Raw genomic sequence first — 18271 nt, 5'->3', positions numbered from 1 at the left:
ACCTTAATTGGGCACAAGCTTGGCTACCTGTTTTAGGGGAAGCTATGCTCCTCTCCAAAGATAATGTTGGAGTATCACTTAATTGAATGCTCTCCCCCCACTCCACCCGCCCCCTAGTATTTCGAACATGGCAGAAGGAATTTTTTTTTAACATGGTCAATAGCCAAGTTCTTCATCAAAAGGATCACATTGCAGTTCCAAGAGATAGTGTGAGGTTTGTGCTCAGAGTGGAGTCCAGTAGTAGATGCTCCTATTTTGAAGGCAACCTAGAAGGATTTTTTTCCTTCTAGTTTTATTGAGGTTTAATTGACATACAGCACTGTATAAGTTTATGGTGTACAGCATAATGATTTGAGTTACATCATGAAATGTTTACCACAATAAGTTTAGTGAATATTGCTTATCTCACATAGATTAAAAATTAAATAGAAAAATTTTTTTTCCTTCTGATAAGAACTCCTAGGATTTACTCTTTCATATATAACATAGAGCAGTGCTAATTATATTTATCATGTTGTACATTACATCCCTAGTACTTATTTATCTTATAACTGTAAGTTTGTACCTTTTGACTTCCTTCATCCAATTCCCCCCTCCCTCCACCTTGCCTCTGATAACCACAAATCTGATCTCTTTTTTATGAGTTTGTTTTTGAAGTTTAATTGACCTACAACACTATGTAAGTTCCTGTTACACAACGTAGTGTTTCAATATTTCTATACATTTCAAAATGATCACCATGATAAGTTTAGTCACCATAACCTAGAAGTGGGTTTCCGATGAAGAGAACAGCCGGGATCCTAACAACACAGAAAGAGGTCAAGATGTCCCATAAGGGGAAACTATCCAGGGCCCTTACCACAGTCCAAGGTGACAATGTAATCAACCATAAGTCATTTTTTTGACATATCTGGTCCATTACCACTCATTTTTGCTTTAAAGCTTTTCTGGGGTGGCAACACAGCTCTTAAATACAACAACTGTTAGGCTTAAATCTATGTTATGATTCTGCCATTATACTGTACTTATGCTTTAAGTGAATGTCTTTCATTTATTTAAATAACCAGGAGACTTCCCTAGTGGTCCAGAGGTTAAGACTGCACTCCCAATGCCGGTGGCTGGGGTTCAATCCCTGGTCGGGGAACTAGATCGGTGGCTGGGGTTCAATCCCTGGTTGGGGAACTAGATCCCGTGTGCATGCTGCAACTAAGAGTTCACATGCCGCAACTAAGAAGCCCACACACCGCAACTAAGAAGTCCACATGCCGCAACTAATGATCCTGCATGCCACAACTAAAGATGCTACAAGGAAGATCGAGTGCCGCAACTAAGACCCAGTGCAGCCAAGATAAAAAAATAAATATTAAAAAAAACCCATTAAAATAAAATTTAGAATAGATGGTTCTGATGTTGCTTCCCGAGGGTGGCTCTGCTGTGAGGAAGGAGGTGTTTGCCTCCAAAGCTCCTTCTTTCAGAAGGAAACACATGCTGTAGCTGGTGTCAGCTTAGTCACTGCTGAAACGGAGGTGACTACTAAGAATTTGGGTGTATGAAGTGCTTCAGCCTCCTCTGAGATGCCATGAGCTTTGCAAAAGTGTTTAATAATAACAGATACTAATATTTACTCTTTGTTCCCCTGATTTGAGGAAACTACTTTTTGTGGTTTTATTTCAATTCTTGACAGAATATTAAATTTTTTTAAATGCTAAAGATTTGTCTATATTGTGTCATTTTCACACATTCTTGACTAAGAACTGACGTCTCAGTTTCCATTTCCATAATTTTCTCGTGTTTTATGCAATTTACCTCCAAGGACAAAGAAAGTCGTTCTCTAAAAACTATGCATTTTAATCATATTTTACGGCTCCCCTGGTGGCGCAGTGGTTAAGAATCTGCCTGCCAGTGCAGGGGACACCGGTTCGAGTCCTGGTCCGGGAAGATCCCACACGCCACAGAGAAAAAAAGCCCCTGCGCCACAACTACTGAGCCTGCACTCTAGAGCCTGTACTCTGCAAGAGAAGCCATGGCAATGACAAGCCCGCACACAGCAACCAAGAGTAGCCCCCGCTCGCTGCAACTAGAGAAAGCCTGCGCACAGCAACGAAGACCCAATGCAACCAAAAATAAATAAATAAAATTAAATTTAAAAAAATCGTATTCTACTCCTTTCTATAAGCGCCCATTCAGGGTCTCTTGAATCGGGTTAGAACTCCTGAATGTTTGCTTCAACACTTTCCAACATTTCTTTCACCTTGGCATTTATATCACCAAACCTTTGACTTCCCAGTTCCCTCTTCCAACTCCAGGCTTTGTTTCTATCTGTTAAGGAAAGTTTACACTTCGGAAAATGCGCCCTTCTTTCTGAAATATAAAATTCACATTCTCTGTGAAGTCTTTTTTAAAATTTTTATTTATTTATTTAGGCTGCATTGGGTCTTAGTTGCAGCACGTGGGATCTTTAGCTGCAGCATGTGGGCTCATAGTTGCGGCATGCAGACTCCTTAGTTGCAGCATGCATGTGGATCTAGTTCCCCGACCGAGGATTGAACCCAGGCCCCCTACATTGGCAGCGTGGAATCTTATCCACTGGACCACCAGGGAAGTCCCTCTGTGAAGTCCTTCTTGATAAGCCACACTTGGCTTTGTGTCAGACCCCATTGTCCTAGCCATCCCTCAGTATCCATGTTCACATACCTTTGAAATTTACTCTCCATGTTTCACAAGTTGGTGAATGTGTAATTGCATATATGTATTATCCTATTTCTTCTTCTGACTCACCTCGTCAACTAACAACCCTCTCAAGGAAGAGATCCAGTGTCCTTAGAACATTCAGTAAGCTAAATATAATGACCCAATAGGTAAAGAAGGTGATGCATATCATCAAGGCAGATCAGAGACACCAGTTAGAATGGTGAACTGGAAAAGGACATCAAGAAGGTAGGTAAAGATAGAAGACAGACACTGCACATCATTGAGACCATCAGATGACATACATGCCTGTAAGCTGGTGAGCAGCAGATCTCTCCCCTGAGAAGTGTACTAAGTTCTTCCAGGTGCAAGCTGGTGTACACATGCTTTGAACTAGGACTCAATGGCCAGCTCTGTAAAGGGAAGCAGGGGGTCTTCGGACCAATTTCTATCTCCTTCACTGATTCATTATCAGATGGTGAATAACCATCTTCATTCCTCAGTGTTTAGCTCTATTCGCAAAATAGGTATTTTCATTTTTATACTCACTCTCTAGCGGATCTCTAGTTCGATAGCTTTAAATACTTCTCTTCTGAATTTGAGACTCATAGATCCGTCTACCTACTCTACATCTTTACTTGGATGTGTCTCTTGGGCATCTTAATATAACCAAAACCAAAGCCTTGCTTTGCCCCCCCACCCCCCGCTGGCTCCACCCTATTCCAGTACATCAGTACGTGGCAACTCCATTCTTCCAAAACCGTGACTTAGACTCATCTCTCATAACTCACATTCAATTGACCAGCAAATTCTGTTGGATCTACCTTCAAAATATATGTAGAACACAGCTGCTTCCCAACACCTCCACAGATAACTTCTTGGTCTAAACCAACAAAATCGTATACCTAGATGATCACAATAGCCTCTTAACTCTTCCCTTGCTTCCATCCTCAACCCCCTATAGTCTATTGTCTACACAGAAGCTAGCCTGATCACTTAAAAAGGAAAGTCATATCATAACACTTTGTTTTTTTTAACATTTTTATTGGAGTATAATTGCTTTACAGTGGTGTGTTAGTTTCTGCTTTATAACAGAGTGAATCAGTTATATATATATATATATATATATATATTCCCATATCTCTTCCCTCTTGCGTCTCCCTCCCTCTCACCCTCCTTATCCCACCCTTCTAGGTGGTCACAAAGCACCGAGCTGATCTCCCTGTGCTATGCGACTGCTTCCCACTAGCTCTCTATTTTACATTTGGTAGTGTATATATGTCCATATATACACTACCACTCTCTCACTTTGTCCTAGCTTACCCGTCCCCCTCCGCATGTCCTCAAGTCCATTCTCTAGTAGGTCTGCATCTTTATTCCCGTCTTGCCCCTAGGTTCTTCATGCCTGTCACACTTCTTAAAACCCTCCACTGGGACTTCCCTGGTGGTCCAGTGGCTAAAACTCCACGCTCCCAATGCAGGGGGCCTGGGTTCAATCCCTGGTCCGGGAACTAGATCCCACATGCCACAACTAAAGATCCTACATGCCGCAACTAAGACCCGGCACAGCCAAATAAATAAATACTAAGAAACAAAAACAAAAACCCTCCACTGACTTCTCATTTCATTCTAAATAAAATCCAAAGTTCTTCAAATGGAATTCAAAGCTCAACTCACTTTTGTTCTAGATCCCTTTGATCTCACCTCCTAACACACACCCTCTTATTTATTCAGCTCCAGCCACAAGGGGTTCCCTCCTGTTCCTAGAATATGCCAAACCACTTTATCTAATATGCATTTGATCCCACACATCACTCTCTAGTCAAGCACCATGCTTTATTTTTCTAAACAGCACCTATCATTACCCAACATATTTTTTTTGTTTTGTCCCACTAGAATGCAAACTCCATAAGAGTGCAAGTGTTGTCTGTTCTGTTCACTGCTTTCCCCCAACACTTAGAACAGTGCTCCTATATGCAACAACAATAATTTCTAGGTATGAAATTCAAAGGATTTTTCATTTCATTTAAAACAGGCAAGAAACAAACATGGATTTTAGTTGCTCAGACACACAGTCTTAAAATATCAAAAATAATTTCAGAATAAAGCTAGATTCCACAACATCCATCAGGAGTTTCAACTGAGGAAATGATGAATGACAATGTTCAAACAAACAGGCCTTTCAGATGCATCAGAATCACAAGCACGTGGCAAGGATCATGTGTCCCAATTAAGTGAATATCTTGTTCCGTATTCACCAGCTCATAAACAGATGATGAACCAGAGTGGACTGCCCTGATGACTCTTGGAGGAAGAAAGGAATGACATCACTGGAGACCCTGAAGGCCTGTGCTCAGGCAGATGGCACACACACACACAGCCTAGGCTGTGATTGCTGAACCCCATGCTGAATGGCAAAGAAACCCATCTCATGACCAGCTATCAGGGGAATTCTCTGAGCCAGACAGTCACCTCTAACTCTTCTGCCAGTTAAGGCGAAGGGGGCTCTTTGTGATAAGTGTGATGTTACACTCCTCAAATGCGTAGTTATGATAGCTTTTCTTAAATGCTTATTCAAACATTTATTCGTGAATAAGGGAAGGAAATGGGATTTGTTTAAATTCAATTTCTAGGTCCAATGCAACCTATTATGGCTGTCCCCAATACTGAACCCCCGGTTTGTCATCAGTACCCCACCCCACACAGTCCCCTCAAACTAGTCACAGCCTCCAGATTGAGCCCCGAATCTATAACCACTCCAAACAATACTCCCCAAAGTGCCAACGCCCTAAATAGACCCCCTGCCATCACCAACCACCAGAGAACCCTCTTCTGTCATCCATACCTACAAAATCCCCCTGTTGTCACCAACGCCCCAGGCAGGTTTCCCTAATGAATAGTCCTCTATAAAATCCCTATCCCATCAGCCAGAGCCCCACTCACCCCTTCCCCTTACCAACGTCCACTGAGACCCCACTCCTGTTACCAGTTCTCGAATATCCCCTCCCCAGTCACCAATATCCCTCACGGATATCTGTCACCAACTCTGTCATCCCCACTCCGCCGGCAGCCCCTCTCAGCGCCCTCTCCTGTCCCGCCCCTTGACATGCGGCTCCGCCCCTTGACATGCGGCCCCGCCCCTTGGCGCGGCGTCCCAGCGAGCGGCGCCGGAAGCTCCGCCCCCTGAAGGTTGCTAGACTCCGGTAGCCGGAAGTTCCGCCTGCCGTGTAGTCGCCGCCGCCGCCGCTGCCGCTACCAGTGCCGCCGCCGCCGCCGTTGTTGTTGTGGTTGGTTCGCTGAGCTCCGCGGCTCCGAGAGCCGGCTGCATCCTTTCCCCGCTGCCGCCGCCGCCATGAAGTGGATGTTCAAGGAGGACCACTCGCTGGGTAAGCGCTCGGCCATTGGCCCCGCCGTGGGGGCTGGGGCGGCGGGTGGGCCCCCTCCCCCACTCGGGCCGCCCTGGGCTGGGCCCGGCGGCGCGGATGCCGCACTCTGGTCTCGGGTCGCCGAGGTCCCGGCACCCCGGGCGGCTGCCCACCCACCCCGCGCCGACCTCTGCGGGACCTTCCGGAGCCAGTGGACCGGGGACCGAGGTTGCCGGGACGCCTGAACGAGGACCTGGGGCGTTCACAGGTCACGGTGGGGAGGAGGGCCGGGGGCTCGGGATCCGGCCGGCCGGTCAGGCGCGACAGTCAGCCCGGTGCGTTTCTCCCATAGAACACAGATGCGTGGAATCTGCGAAGATCCGAGCGAAATATCCCGACCGGGTTCCGGTGAGTGGACTCCCCGCCCTCTCACCTCGCTGTCACCCTTGCTGTTTAGGACCCGTGATAGGGCCCCAGGCCATTCAACAGTTGACAAGTTTAGATTCCAGTCCCAGTTATAGTAGCAGATGGGCCAGACTGGGTAGGGGACCAGCTGGGGCCGGGGCGTGAGGGGCTTGAGTTGATGCTGTTCAGGATGCCTCAGTGCTGAATCTCCTGATCTAGGCCAACAAGCTGTCAGAAGCCTCTGGGCTTCCCTAGACAATTATGTAATAAACGATGTTCTAGGACAGGGCAACAGGTCACAGCCACTTTTGGGAATGGTGGTGGAGGGAGACTTTCACTTTGGTCTTGGAAGTGGTACTTTAGTCTCAGGACATTGATCTTTAACTTTGAGCCTCCATCTTTACCTGACTTCTAGTTCCCTTTTCTCACTCTGATCTTGACATCCTTTCCTGACTAAAAAAATCTGAGAAGCCACTGCTAGTGGCTTGTGTTTAATCAATGATACTTATCCTGTATTTATCCCATGGTAGGGGAGATAGTTTCTGTAACCCTTATTTTTAAGGACATCCAGGCCTGTTATTGTAGCTTATTGCTTGTGAACAGTTCCTTTGGGGAGGGGGCAGGAGGGATAAATTTGAAACTTAGTTCAGAGAGAAACAACAGACCAAATGAAGAGCTTCGTTCTTGGCTGGCTGGGCTTGCCAGTCATTCCCATTAGTCCATCCATTCTCATTTCCTGTGTTCCTTGAGATCTTAATTCCTCTGTAGTGTGAAGGCACTCCATTCTGTGGTCCAGCCTGGAGTAACAGGCTGTAGAGGAAACCCTCACCAGATATTTTCGAGTCTTCCCAGACAAAATGTTGAAAAGCTTTGTAGTGAGGGCTGTGTTTCTCTTATGCGTGCTGAGATCAGGGATGAGAAATATAATAGTTGACCACAGAAAAGCACTTACCGTTTCCCTATAACACATTTATATCAGTTCTTAACCTCCAGAGTGTGTGGTTTATTAAATCAGGGGCATATTTTCTCATGTTATGCAGTTTCCCAAACGCCTCCTTGCCCACACACTGTTCATCAGCTCTCCAACAATGCAGGGCCAGAGCCTCACATTAGAAATCTAGTCCTGACCTTTCTTTGCTTTCACAGGTGATTGTGGAAAAAGTCTCAGGCTCTCAGATTGTTGACATTGACAAACGGAAGTATCTGGTTCCATCTGACATCACTGTGGCTCAGTTCATGTGGATCATCAGGAAAAGGATCCAGCTTCCTTCTGAAAAGGCAATATTCCTGTTTGTGGATAAGACAGTCCCACAGTCCAGGTGAGAGCTGTTTACTGCTATTGGCCATCTGCTTGATTGCTTACAGAACTCAAAACTTTGGAGGTCTGAAAACTCTTAGAGGTCCTGACGAGAAATCTGATTTTCGTGCTCCCTGACATCAGGAGTTCAAGGAAAACAAGAAAGGGCTTCAATAGGTGGGTGTGCGCTTTGGGTTAAAAAAACAGAACAAGGCCTGGACTTAAATTTCATCATTTCTTTTTTTTTTTTTTTATCCTCAAACACCCAAGAATCCCTTTAAATAGTTCAGGACTTAATTAGGCTTAAGCTATCAGTAGAACTGAAGCCTGAAATGAGGTTTTCTCCAAATGATCCATGAAATAAGTCCTGTCGTTCTTCCGTAGGAGCTTGTGGTCCCTGCTGAGGCTCAGCTTCAGTTAATCACCCTGCCTACTTGCTCGCTTTCCAGGCTCAGCTCTGGCCACTGTGAGAGTACCTTGAGAGCAGCTGCCTGATCCTCAAGTACGTGGAAATGGCTGCTGGCCAGCAAAGGGCTCTGAGGTCTCTTTACAGACTTACACCTCTCTTGGTACCACCTGCTCTGACTTTCAGAGTAACCACCCCCTTGCTCTTGCTCTTGTGCTGCCTGGAAGCAATCTTTGGGATAACTTGGGGCCTGAATCTAGGCAGGGGCATTACAGTTCCCTTCTAGGTAGTTGACAGTCTGGCTTTAGTCCTCTGTGGAAAGAGGAAAATTTTCTGGCTCAGTCTGTATTGGTCAGTCCTTTCCTATTACTGATTTGAGTACTTCTAGGCCCCTCCTCTGAATGTGAATTCCTGGCTGCGTCTCATCTTAGTGACCCAAACTAAGTTTCATTTGTTATCCCCCCAAAAATAGTACTTCTGAAGCTAAGGCTTTAAGAACTCCTGGGAACTAGCCCAATGTGGCCAAAATATGTTTCTTTTGAAAATCCTTGAAAGCTCCAGAAGAGGCCTAAGCCAAGTTCTAGTCCTTTTCCTATGAAAGGTAGACAACTCTGGCTACTTTTTGGTCTGATTTTCTCTTTCCCAGTCTCTACCACCTCCACCTCTTGGTGTTTGGCAGAGGATAAGGGAGAAATGGAAGGTTCTTCCGTTAGGCCAAGGTTCTGCCTGAGGAGACAGGCCAGGTCCTGCCTAATGGGTGCCATTGGTCTGCTTACACTGTAGCTTAGGAAGCTGTGGTGTTGCCAGGGGTGACCTGGTCATCCCATTGGGCTCTCCCAGCCTTCCTTCGCAGGCCCCTGGGCAGTGTGGTGCTAGGCACACTCTTCACCAGGGAAGGCTGGTGAAGCCCTGGGCATCTGTGGTCACTCTCCGCTTCCCTTCAGGTAGTGGGGGAGGTAAATCTTCATTCATGCCACCTGCAACTTCTGCAGCTCCTTGGTGGCCCTATGTTTTCTCCTTCCCGGTGGTGGCTTCTTATGGGAGGAAGTAGGTGACTAGGACCTGTGGCATTGAGTTTTATTTTCCTTGATTCTAATCCTCTGATACTTCTTGAAAGAAATGAAGCAGGCTTCTGGAGACATTAAGATTACGTTATCTAGCAATTAAACTGGCTGAAGATTTTAACTAACGCCCTCTCCCCCATTATCCCTGAAATATAAATAGAATTGGAAACGAAAAGTGATTCTCAGGGCAGCAGAGGCTGCTTCAGGGCCATTTTCTAAGTTTTATTTGCCTTTCCAACCTGGTAAGAATCCTCCCTGAAACAGATTACACCAGTGACCCAAGTCACTAACCAGCCCCTCGGCCCAGGCTCTTCAGCGCCTTTGGACCCAGTTAATGACTTCCTGCCCCATATTTAATGTACCAGTTCTTTGTTTGTTTGGTTTTATTCTTAAAAACAAATTTGCTTATAAATAAAAGAGGCATGTGACATCATTGGCCTTTATGCAACTGATGGCTGCACAAACAAAATTGCCAGTCTCCTTCCTAAAGCTACTGTTTGACTCAGTGTTGCCATTTCCTCCCCAAGGCAGTAGCAGCCTCTTTCGTAGCACTTTTCAGCCTCCTTAGGGAAGCATGGAGCCTCCTTTAACCTTCAGCCAGTGCTTGCAGCCTTTGGAGAGTGGCTGGGGAAATCAGAGTTGAGAGAGGAGGAGCCCTCCCCCATACCATAACAGACAGATCTACACAAGGATAACTTAACGTCTGAGGCTGAGCGAAAGTAACTTCATTTGTTCCTGCCTTGGAGCGGAACTTTGCAGGTGACCATCACGTAAAATAACGTGATTATTGTTTGAGTAGTAAGTATTAAATATTGATTCTAGAAATAGAGACAGAAGCAAGTCTCTAAGAGTTTTACTTTCAAAATTCTGAGTTCTCTTTTTTTAAAAAGGGGAGATCTCAACTGCCTTTTCCCATTTCCCATTGAAAAGTTGAATTCTCTGCCTAGGTGCCTGCATCCAGAATTGGGCCAGAAACGAAGGGAAAACTGCCTTGGTGCAGACAGGACTTGAGAAAGAATATCAGTGTATGTTTCCCAGTCACGGCTTTAGAGGGGAACCCAGACATGGCAATGGTGCCCACCTTTGGTCTTTGTTTAGAGCACAGATAAGAGTCTTCTTAATCCCCTGTCTAAAATAGAAACAGGAGTATATTTTATTAAATAAAATATATCTAAGATGTTATAACTTGGGAATGTTACATTGGGAAATCCGTGCTGTTTAAGATTATGGTGTTTAGTTGCTCCTGGCTCTTAAAGAGGTACTAAGTAAAAGAAGTTGTGATGTCTTACAGTCCAGACTTCATTTAGAAAGGTGCTTAAATTAAGCACATTTGATCATTTCTGGGTAAATACCTCTTCAAGAGCAGGGTTTATCTTAACAGTGGAATAGAGTTTATTTATATCAGAGAAAAATCTGATAAAAGGAATAAGCAGTAGTTAATTTTTGTATTTTAGAATCTTGGGCAGCCTTTAGGGCCATGTTAATTTTCACTCTGAGGCCTGTGCCTTTCCAGGATCCACAGCAGTGGCTGTTGTCCTCCCAGTTCACCCCACCCACCCTCCCCCTGCTGGGAAAGAGATAAATCCAGATACAGTGGAAGCACGTGGGGCGCAGAGCAGATGGATGGCCGGGTGGCCCATCAGCCCAGCCAATTCCTGAGTCAGGCTGGACCCCACAGCCTCTGCAGCCTGGCCTTGGCTGGGCCCAGGGGAAGGCTGTGCAGGGATAGGGCATCCACACAGTTCTAGGTCAGCCTCCCCCAGTTCGTAGGCTGGTGAGCAGCTTGAAACTGGCGTGCCCTCAGCAGCATGGCCATTCCTGGGTGTGGATCCTTCTGAAAAGTGCCTTTATTATTGGTTAGTTTGTCTAGACCGGTTTATCTTGAATGGAAGTGTAGGGGACAGGGTTTTAGGGGGCAATTTAGGTTCATTTCACTCAGTACTTCAGGGTCCCACCATACCTTTAGCTTGGCTCCATGGCTTAAATCTGCCACTGGCTTTCCCATTTCTTCCCTTGTCAGACTCAGAGCTTGAAGGTGGCAGTCCCCTACCACCAGTGCTCAGCAGCCTCCTTCTTGGATGAGTGTCTCTTTGCTTTCAGATCCTCTGCTGCTCCAGTAGTGGCCCATCTGGCGCTGTGTGGCTTGGGCCTCTGGATTCTGAGAGGGGAGCCCGACTTCTCAGAGGTGTACAGAACTTGTCCTAAAGGAACACACCGGCCTTCTGCTGTACGCTGCCTGCTGAAAAGGGGCACGTTTTGCATCCCTGCCCTTCCACTTGGCTATTCTTTTTTTTTTTTAAATTATTTTGTGTCCCTCATGACTTTTTTTTAAAGAGGGCTCTTTTTAAAAAAATTTAATTTATTTATTTTTGGCTGTGTTGGGTCTTCATTGCTGTGTGCGGGCTTTCTCTAGTTGCTGTGAGCGGGGATACTCTTCGTTGTGGTGTGCGGGCTTCTCATTGGAGTGGCTTCTCTTGTTGCGGAGCACGGGCGCTTCAGTAGTTGTGGCATGTGGGCTCAGTAGTTGTGGCATGTGGGCTCAGTAGTTGTGGCTCGCTAGCTTAGTTGCTCCGCGGCATGTGGGATCTTCCCGGAACAGGGCTCAAAGCCGTGTCCCCTGCATTGGCAGGCAGATTCTTAACCACTGCACCACCAGGGAAGCCCTTGGCTATTCCTTTTTTTTTTTCTTCTTTTTTTTGGCTTGGCACCCTGCACCCCACTCCACAAGAACCAAGCCTGACCCAGCGTGGTCTTGAGCGCTGCCACCTCACCAGACCCTCTCTCCCGCTTTCCCTCCCACCGCCCGGGATCCAGCTTCCCTCTTGCCGCCTCAGCCATCAGCGACAGTGACACCCTCTCCTCCCCTCCCGCGGCTCCCCACGCCAGGTCGCCGCACCAGACAGCGGGTAACCGCCTTGGCTATTCTTTTAATGGGACTTTTTTTTCTTTTTAATTTATTGTATTATTTTTGGCTGCATTAAGTCTTCGTTGCTGCATGTGGGCTTTCTCTAGTTACCGTGAGCGGGGACTACTCTTTGTTGCCGTGTGCGGGCTTCTCATTGCGGTGGCTTCTCTGGTTGTGGAGCACGGTTCTAGGTGCGTGGGCTTCGGTAGTTGTGGTTTGCGGGCTCAGTAGTTGTGGCATGCGGGCTCTAGAGTGCAGGCTTAGTAGTTGTGGCGCACGGGCTTAGTTGCTCCATGGCATGTAGGATCCTCCTGGACCAGGGCTCGAACCCGTGTCCCCTGCATTGGCAGGTGGATTCTCAACCACTGCGCCACCAGTGAAGCCCCTTAATGGGACTTTTAAAAAAAGTATTTTTAAACTATATTTGTAGCCCTGCTCTTTTTTGGCTCCAGACCAAGTTATTCTGACTCTGTATGTGTGTGGCCTGATCCCACATGTGCTGTTTTTGAATTATACTGTACAGATGCGCCAGTCTTCTTTCTTGTCACCTAGGGAAGCCTTGGAATCAGGCGTTCAGTCACGGGCTGCTGACTGGAGCGTTTAGCTCCCAGTGTTGAGCATTGTCAGTTTTCAAGTTCCTGCCCAAGGGATACCCTGAGTATAAGGACACTGTGCTACTGCCAACTAAGTAGAGTTTCCACATGACACTGCGTGGCAGAGAAAAGGAGAACAGTGAAAGGGCTCTTAAAATCATTAGGCACAGCCATCTAATTGTAAAATTACAGGATCTGAAGGACCTGCTGCTCAAGGTGTGATACAGAAGCTGGCAGCAGTGGCCTTCCCTGGGAATTTGTTAGATAGAAATGTAGAATCTCATCCTTGACCCAGACCTTCAGAATCAAAACAGGCACTTTAACAAGACATCCAGGTGATTCCCTATGCATGTTTGTATGTGTGAGAAGTGCTATTCTAAGAGAGGTCTTCACAGAAGGTACAAGAATGCTGACATTAGGTCATTAGATCTAGTTGTGTATTCACATGGAGGCAGCACAACTTGGTGGTAAGAATGTCTCCTAGCTTTGTGATCTGGCATGAATTAGTTAACCTCTCTGTACCTCACTTTGTTTTTTAAATTAACTAACTTATTTATTTTGGCTGTTTTGGGTCTTCGTTTCTGTGTGAGGGCTTTCTCTAGTTGCGGCGAGCGGGGGCCACTCTTCATTGCGATGCGCGGGCCTCTCACTATCGCGGCCTCTCTTGTTGCAGAGCACAGGCTCCAGACGCACAGGCTCAGTAGTTGTGGCGCACGGGCCTAGGTGCTCCGCGGCATGTGGGATCCTCCCAGACCAGGGCTCGAACCCGTATCCCCTGCATTGGCAGGCAGACTCTCAACCACTGCGCCACCAGGGAAGCCCTGTGCCTCACTTTTATTATCTGAACTATGGATTATGATTGTACCTGCCTCCTAAGATTGTTCTGAGGGTAAAGAGTTAATACATGTAATGCACTTAAAACAAGTGCTTGGCACATAGTGTTTGCTATTATAATTAGAATTTTTATGATCAGCCTTTATAGCTGCTAGGGCACTGTTAAATTTATAAACCAAAGCTTTACTTAAAAGACAATGGAATCTGAAGACAGAAAGCCACATGATTATGGGTCCTTCTCCCCCAACCCCGTCAGAGTCTCAGAGCCTGCCTTAGACAGTAGTCGTTCCGTGGTCATTGTTCACTGCAGACAACGTTCAGAGTCTGGGGTTTATAAAGCTCCTCAAGTATTTCTAACTCAGCAGCACAACTTAGAGTCACTGCCCTTGGGCTTGTAACTTGCTAGGAGAAGAGCAGAACTTAGTCTGGCAGATGGAACCAAACTTGACATAGGCATCAAGGTGTGGCTGCCGCCTTTGAATTGCACACAGTGTCTGCTCCTTCCAAACCCCTTTGGTAATGATAGTGGGGAGACTGTAGTTCAGGTCTTATCAAGGTCACCCTGGACACTTGTACCAAGAGGGGCAAGAGAGTTGTGGCAGTAACGGTAGCTGTTTTCCCCTTTGCCTCATTCTGAGGATTCTCAGAGAAAAGCTGGGTTCCTTAGGGCATTCCTAACCACCAGGGTAAAAGTCTTCTTGAGAGACCCCGCTACTTGTTCAAACCCTTTGCTAGTTGCTGGCTCTTCACTCCACTTCCTGGCTCACTCTACTTCCTAATCCCATGCTTTTAAAGATAAGCATCTCCAAAACAAAGACAGACAAGCATCTCTCCCTCTGGCAAGGGGATTGTTTCTCAACTTGGCTGCATAGGGAATCATCTTGGGCATTTTTTTAAAATTAATTAATTTATTTTTGGCTGCGTTTGGTCTTGCTGCGCGCGGGCGGGCTTTCTCTAGTTGCGGTGAGCGGGGGCTACTCTTCGTTGCGGTGCGCAGGCTTCTCATTGCGGAGGCTTCTCTTGTTGCGGAGCATGGGCTCTAGGCGCACAGGCTTCAGTAGTTGTGGCATGTGGGCTCAGTAGTTGTGGCGCACAGGCTTAGTTGCTCCACGGCATGTGGGATCTTCCTGGACCAGGGCTCGAACCCGTGTCACCTGAATTGGCAGGCGGATTCTTAACCACTGTGCCACCAGGGAAGTCCCCATCTTGGGCATTTTAAAACTTACTGATGCCTGGGTCCTACCTCCAGAGATTCTGATTTAATTGGTCTGGGGTGGGACATGTCTTTCAAGCTCCCCATTGTTTCTGCTGTGCAGCTGAGGTTGAGACCTACCACCCACCACAGGTGTTCTCATGGGCACGGGTTCCTCCCTCTACGCGCTGCCCCCCAAGTCCTCACATGTTCCAGGGCAGTGTCGTCAATAGAAATGGCATGTGAGCCGCATATGCAATCTAAAATTCTCTAGTAGCCACATTAAAAAAGAAAAACAGGTGAAGTTAATTTTAATAGTATATTTTTTTATCTGGTATATCCAAAATGGCATCATTTCAACATGTAGTCAAAATTGAGATATTTTACATCTTTTTTTCCATACTCTGATACTTTGAAATCTTGTGTATGTTTTACACTTACAGCACATAGCAATTCAGATGAGCCACATTTAAAGTGCTGAACATAGTGGCGACTGCACTGGACAGCAGAAATATAGGACATTTCTATCACAGGAGAAATCTGTAGTGGACAGTGCTGTTTCAGGGAGTCCTTATTTTACAAATTCCAGTTAGATCCTCACAGGAAGCACGATTTTATTGTACAAGATGCCAGTGACAGGCCATTCTGTATTCATACTCATCCACTCCTACGTTATTACTAGTTCTCATCTACCCACACAGCCGAACAAGCTAAGCTTGAAAATGGGCAGGAAGAGTAGGAAAGGAGAAAAACTCCCCTTTATAAATAAATGTGGTCTGCATTCCTGTTTACATGGTGGTCCCATACAGCTGCCAGGAGCAAAGCAGCAGCGTGGGGCAGTCTTTGCTTCACCAGCTTGAGGCCTCCGACCCCTCTTTATCTACCCTCTGGCCCTTGTTCTCCTGAGTCCTGCATTTAAGCATCAGTTAAGACCTGTCCGGGCTTAGTGACCTCTGTCTCCTCGGACCGGCTCTCAGACTGCTTTGTCGGTGCTGGTTCTGGTTGACCCCACCACGCATGGTCATGCTGAGGTTTAGCACATGTCTGCACCTCCTCCTGCTTATCTCTAATAGAGCAGTCATGTGGCCAGAGCTCACCTGGGGCTCCAGGTGTTACTAGTCTTACTCTGGAGCCAGCGCACCTCAGCTTCGTGGCAGAGAACTAGATTAGGTCTCCCCTGCTGCAGTCTGTTTTACTGCTGAGGGAAAGCCAGCTCTCCCACCCACACATGTTTAGTTTGAGAAATATCTATTTCTGGAGGGTTCTTAGGAAGCTTGGGCAAGACTTCTTTGGATCCCAGATATAATATGAGAGCTTTTTGCATTACATGTGAGGAAAGTAACTTCCCTTCGATGACGCCGATGCAGATCTCTGGGGCACAGGGTTTCTGGCGGGCGAACTTCCACAGGAATCAGCCCACTCATTCTTTATCATGCTAGGTACGAATTATAAATCTTCAAATAGACCAGCCCTGAGGAGAGGAAAGCACAAGTACTCGTCCTTACCTTTGTCTCTCACCCACACAGGGATGGGCCTCTTAGACTCTTATTTTGCTTATTAGCTTTTCTCCCTAGCGCCCCCCTCCCGCCCCCTGCCATTCAGAAAGCATTGCGAAAGCACTAACCAGTACTAACCAACCACATCCACCCTAGGAGCTAGAGCTGGCTTCTGAAGGAATACCTTGGTGTAAGGGTGAGTCAAATGGCCTTGCCTGGGACAGGAGGATGGAGGTTGATTCTAGTCTTATCTGTCGATTCCCAGAGAATTACTTTTTATCACCTACCACCAAAGGTGTGACAGAGTAGCTAGTTTAAGTAGTGAAATTCTTTATCCTCAAGCCATCTTTCTCCCAACACGTAGACTCAGTAATCAAACCCAATTCTCAATGTTGTTTTTTGTTTTTCTCTTTCAAGCCTAACTATGGGACAGCTTTACGAGAAGGAAAAAGATGAAGATGGATTCTTGTATGTGGCCTACAGTGGAGAAAACACTTTTGGCTTCTGAGGGCCAGTGCTGGGCTAGGTGCACCATTCCTGCTTGTGTATCTTGTAAATAGCTGGCCATTTTCAGTTACTATACCAGAACCTCTTAACATAGACCTATCAGTGCATTTGTAACTGGATTTATTTCTTAATATATTGGAAGGTATTGTTTCCTTAGACTAGTAAATTATCATACAGAGTTTTATTTTGAGTTTTTCTTTTTGTGCACTGTCCTCATGGCTATACTCTCCAGGGAACTTGTTCCTCTGGGAATCTTATTTAACGAAGATATTTCCATATTGAAGTGAGGTAGGTGGGAATTAAAATGAAAGGGAGGGAGATGATGCATTTATTCTCGATTATGTTTGAGGTGTTAGATGGCTAAGTATTAAAAGCATCCAAATTAAATCCTTAGCAATCAGAACACTTGCTTCACTAGATTTTGCCAACTGCCAATCATGTTGGACTGAGCTAATCTGTTCCTCTTTCTGAAACTGTTAAGGTAAATAATTAACAATAAAACTTCCTCTTATAAAGGCATTGCAGTGTGACCATGTCCTTTATTCACCTTCTTATAAATGGGTCAGAGAAGTAGCTCCTACATCTGCCAGGCTAGGAGGAGGATTTGTGGGGCCTATGGCAGCACAGCTGGGCACAGGAAGCAGTGGTCTGTGTCATGAGGAGGGAACTCTTTTTTTAAAGTGGTTAATATATTCACATGGTTCAGATGTCAAGTCTCTCTAAAATGGTATACATGGAGAAGTCCTTCTCCCACCACTGTTTTCTGATTACCCTAACCCTCCACTTTTTGGGAAACTACTTGTACTGGCATCTTGTTTCTTTTCAGAGTTTGTTTTTGCAAGTTCAATTAAATACGAATATATGTCCAAAATGTTTTTTTTTTATACAAAAGAGAACACATTATATCTATACTTAAGTACATTGCTTTTTTAAAAACAGTATATCCTAGTGATCTTTCCATATCAGTTCATAGAAAGCCTTTTAATTTATTTTAGTATTGCATTGTGTGGATATATCATTATTACTGAAACTGAACAGGACCCTGTGGGGCTCCTGGGCACAGAAGCCTTTACGTGTTCCCCGTTTCTTGTAGGGAATAGACTCCAGCCTCCATGACCTTCCCTGAGTTTCAAAGGGCAGATTCAAACAGTTGCTAATCAGGGAAGGGAGGGGATGCAGAGACAAGGTGGTAGGAGCAGCCAAGAAACAACAGTGTAGCCTTGGGGCAGGTCCTGGTTCCAGGTCAAGGGGTACACATAACACCTTTGAGCTCTTTACAGAACTAAAACTCCCAACAAATGGAAGATGTTAGCATTCTTCATTCCAGAGAAGACCACCTGAGGCCAGATTAAAGGAACCAGAGAAGCTTATCAAGAGACCATCTGAGGCCTGGGACTGCCCTGGTGGTCCAGTGGCTAAGACTCCTTGCTTCCAACGCAGGGGACCTGGGTTCGATCCCTGGTCAGGGAACTAGATTCCCCCATGCCTCAACTAAAGATCCCACGTGCTGCAACTAAGA

At 46.0% G+C, this 18271-nt stretch overlaps 1 protein-coding gene across 1 annotated transcript; it reads left to right on the top strand.

Annotated features, from left to right (window-relative positions):
• Positions 1-5886: 5886 nt before the first annotated feature.
• GABARAPL2 (GABA type A receptor associated protein like 2) lies at positions 5887-17271 on the top strand. Its single transcript, XM_029210864.1, has 4 exons — positions 5887-6074; positions 6406-6461; positions 7605-7777; positions 16663-17271. Exons 1-4 carry the CDS (start codon positions 6041-6043, stop codon positions 16751-16753), a joined length of 354 nt encoding a protein of 117 aa, XP_029066697.1. The 5' UTR covers positions 5887-6040; the 3' UTR covers positions 16754-17271.
• Positions 17272-18271: the final 1000 nt, after the last annotated feature.

Source organism: Monodon monoceros, unplaced genomic scaffold (assembly GCF_005190385.1).
Source record: "Monodon monoceros isolate NGI ecotype Baffin Bay Population unplaced genomic scaffold, NGI_Narwhal_1 Super_Scaffold_10, whole genome shotgun sequence".
Taxonomy (NCBI): domain Eukaryota; kingdom Metazoa; phylum Chordata; class Mammalia; order Artiodactyla; family Monodontidae; genus Monodon; species Monodon monoceros.
Note: the sequence above shows the minus strand (reverse complement) of the source record. Positions and strands in the feature narration are given on the sequence as shown.

Coding starts and splice junctions, on each gene's coding strand:
- GABARAPL2 (XM_029210864.1), top strand. CDS start 6,041: ATGAAGTGGATGTTCAAGGAGGACCACTCGCTGG. Junction 6,462..7,604: donor AATATCCCGACCGGGTTCCG/GTGAGTGGACTC, acceptor TTGCTTTCACAG/GTGATTGTGGAAAAAGTCTC. Junction 7,778..16,662: donor AAGACAGTCCCACAGTCCAG/GTGAGAGCTGTT, acceptor TTCTCTTTCAAG/CCTAACTATGGGACAGCTTT.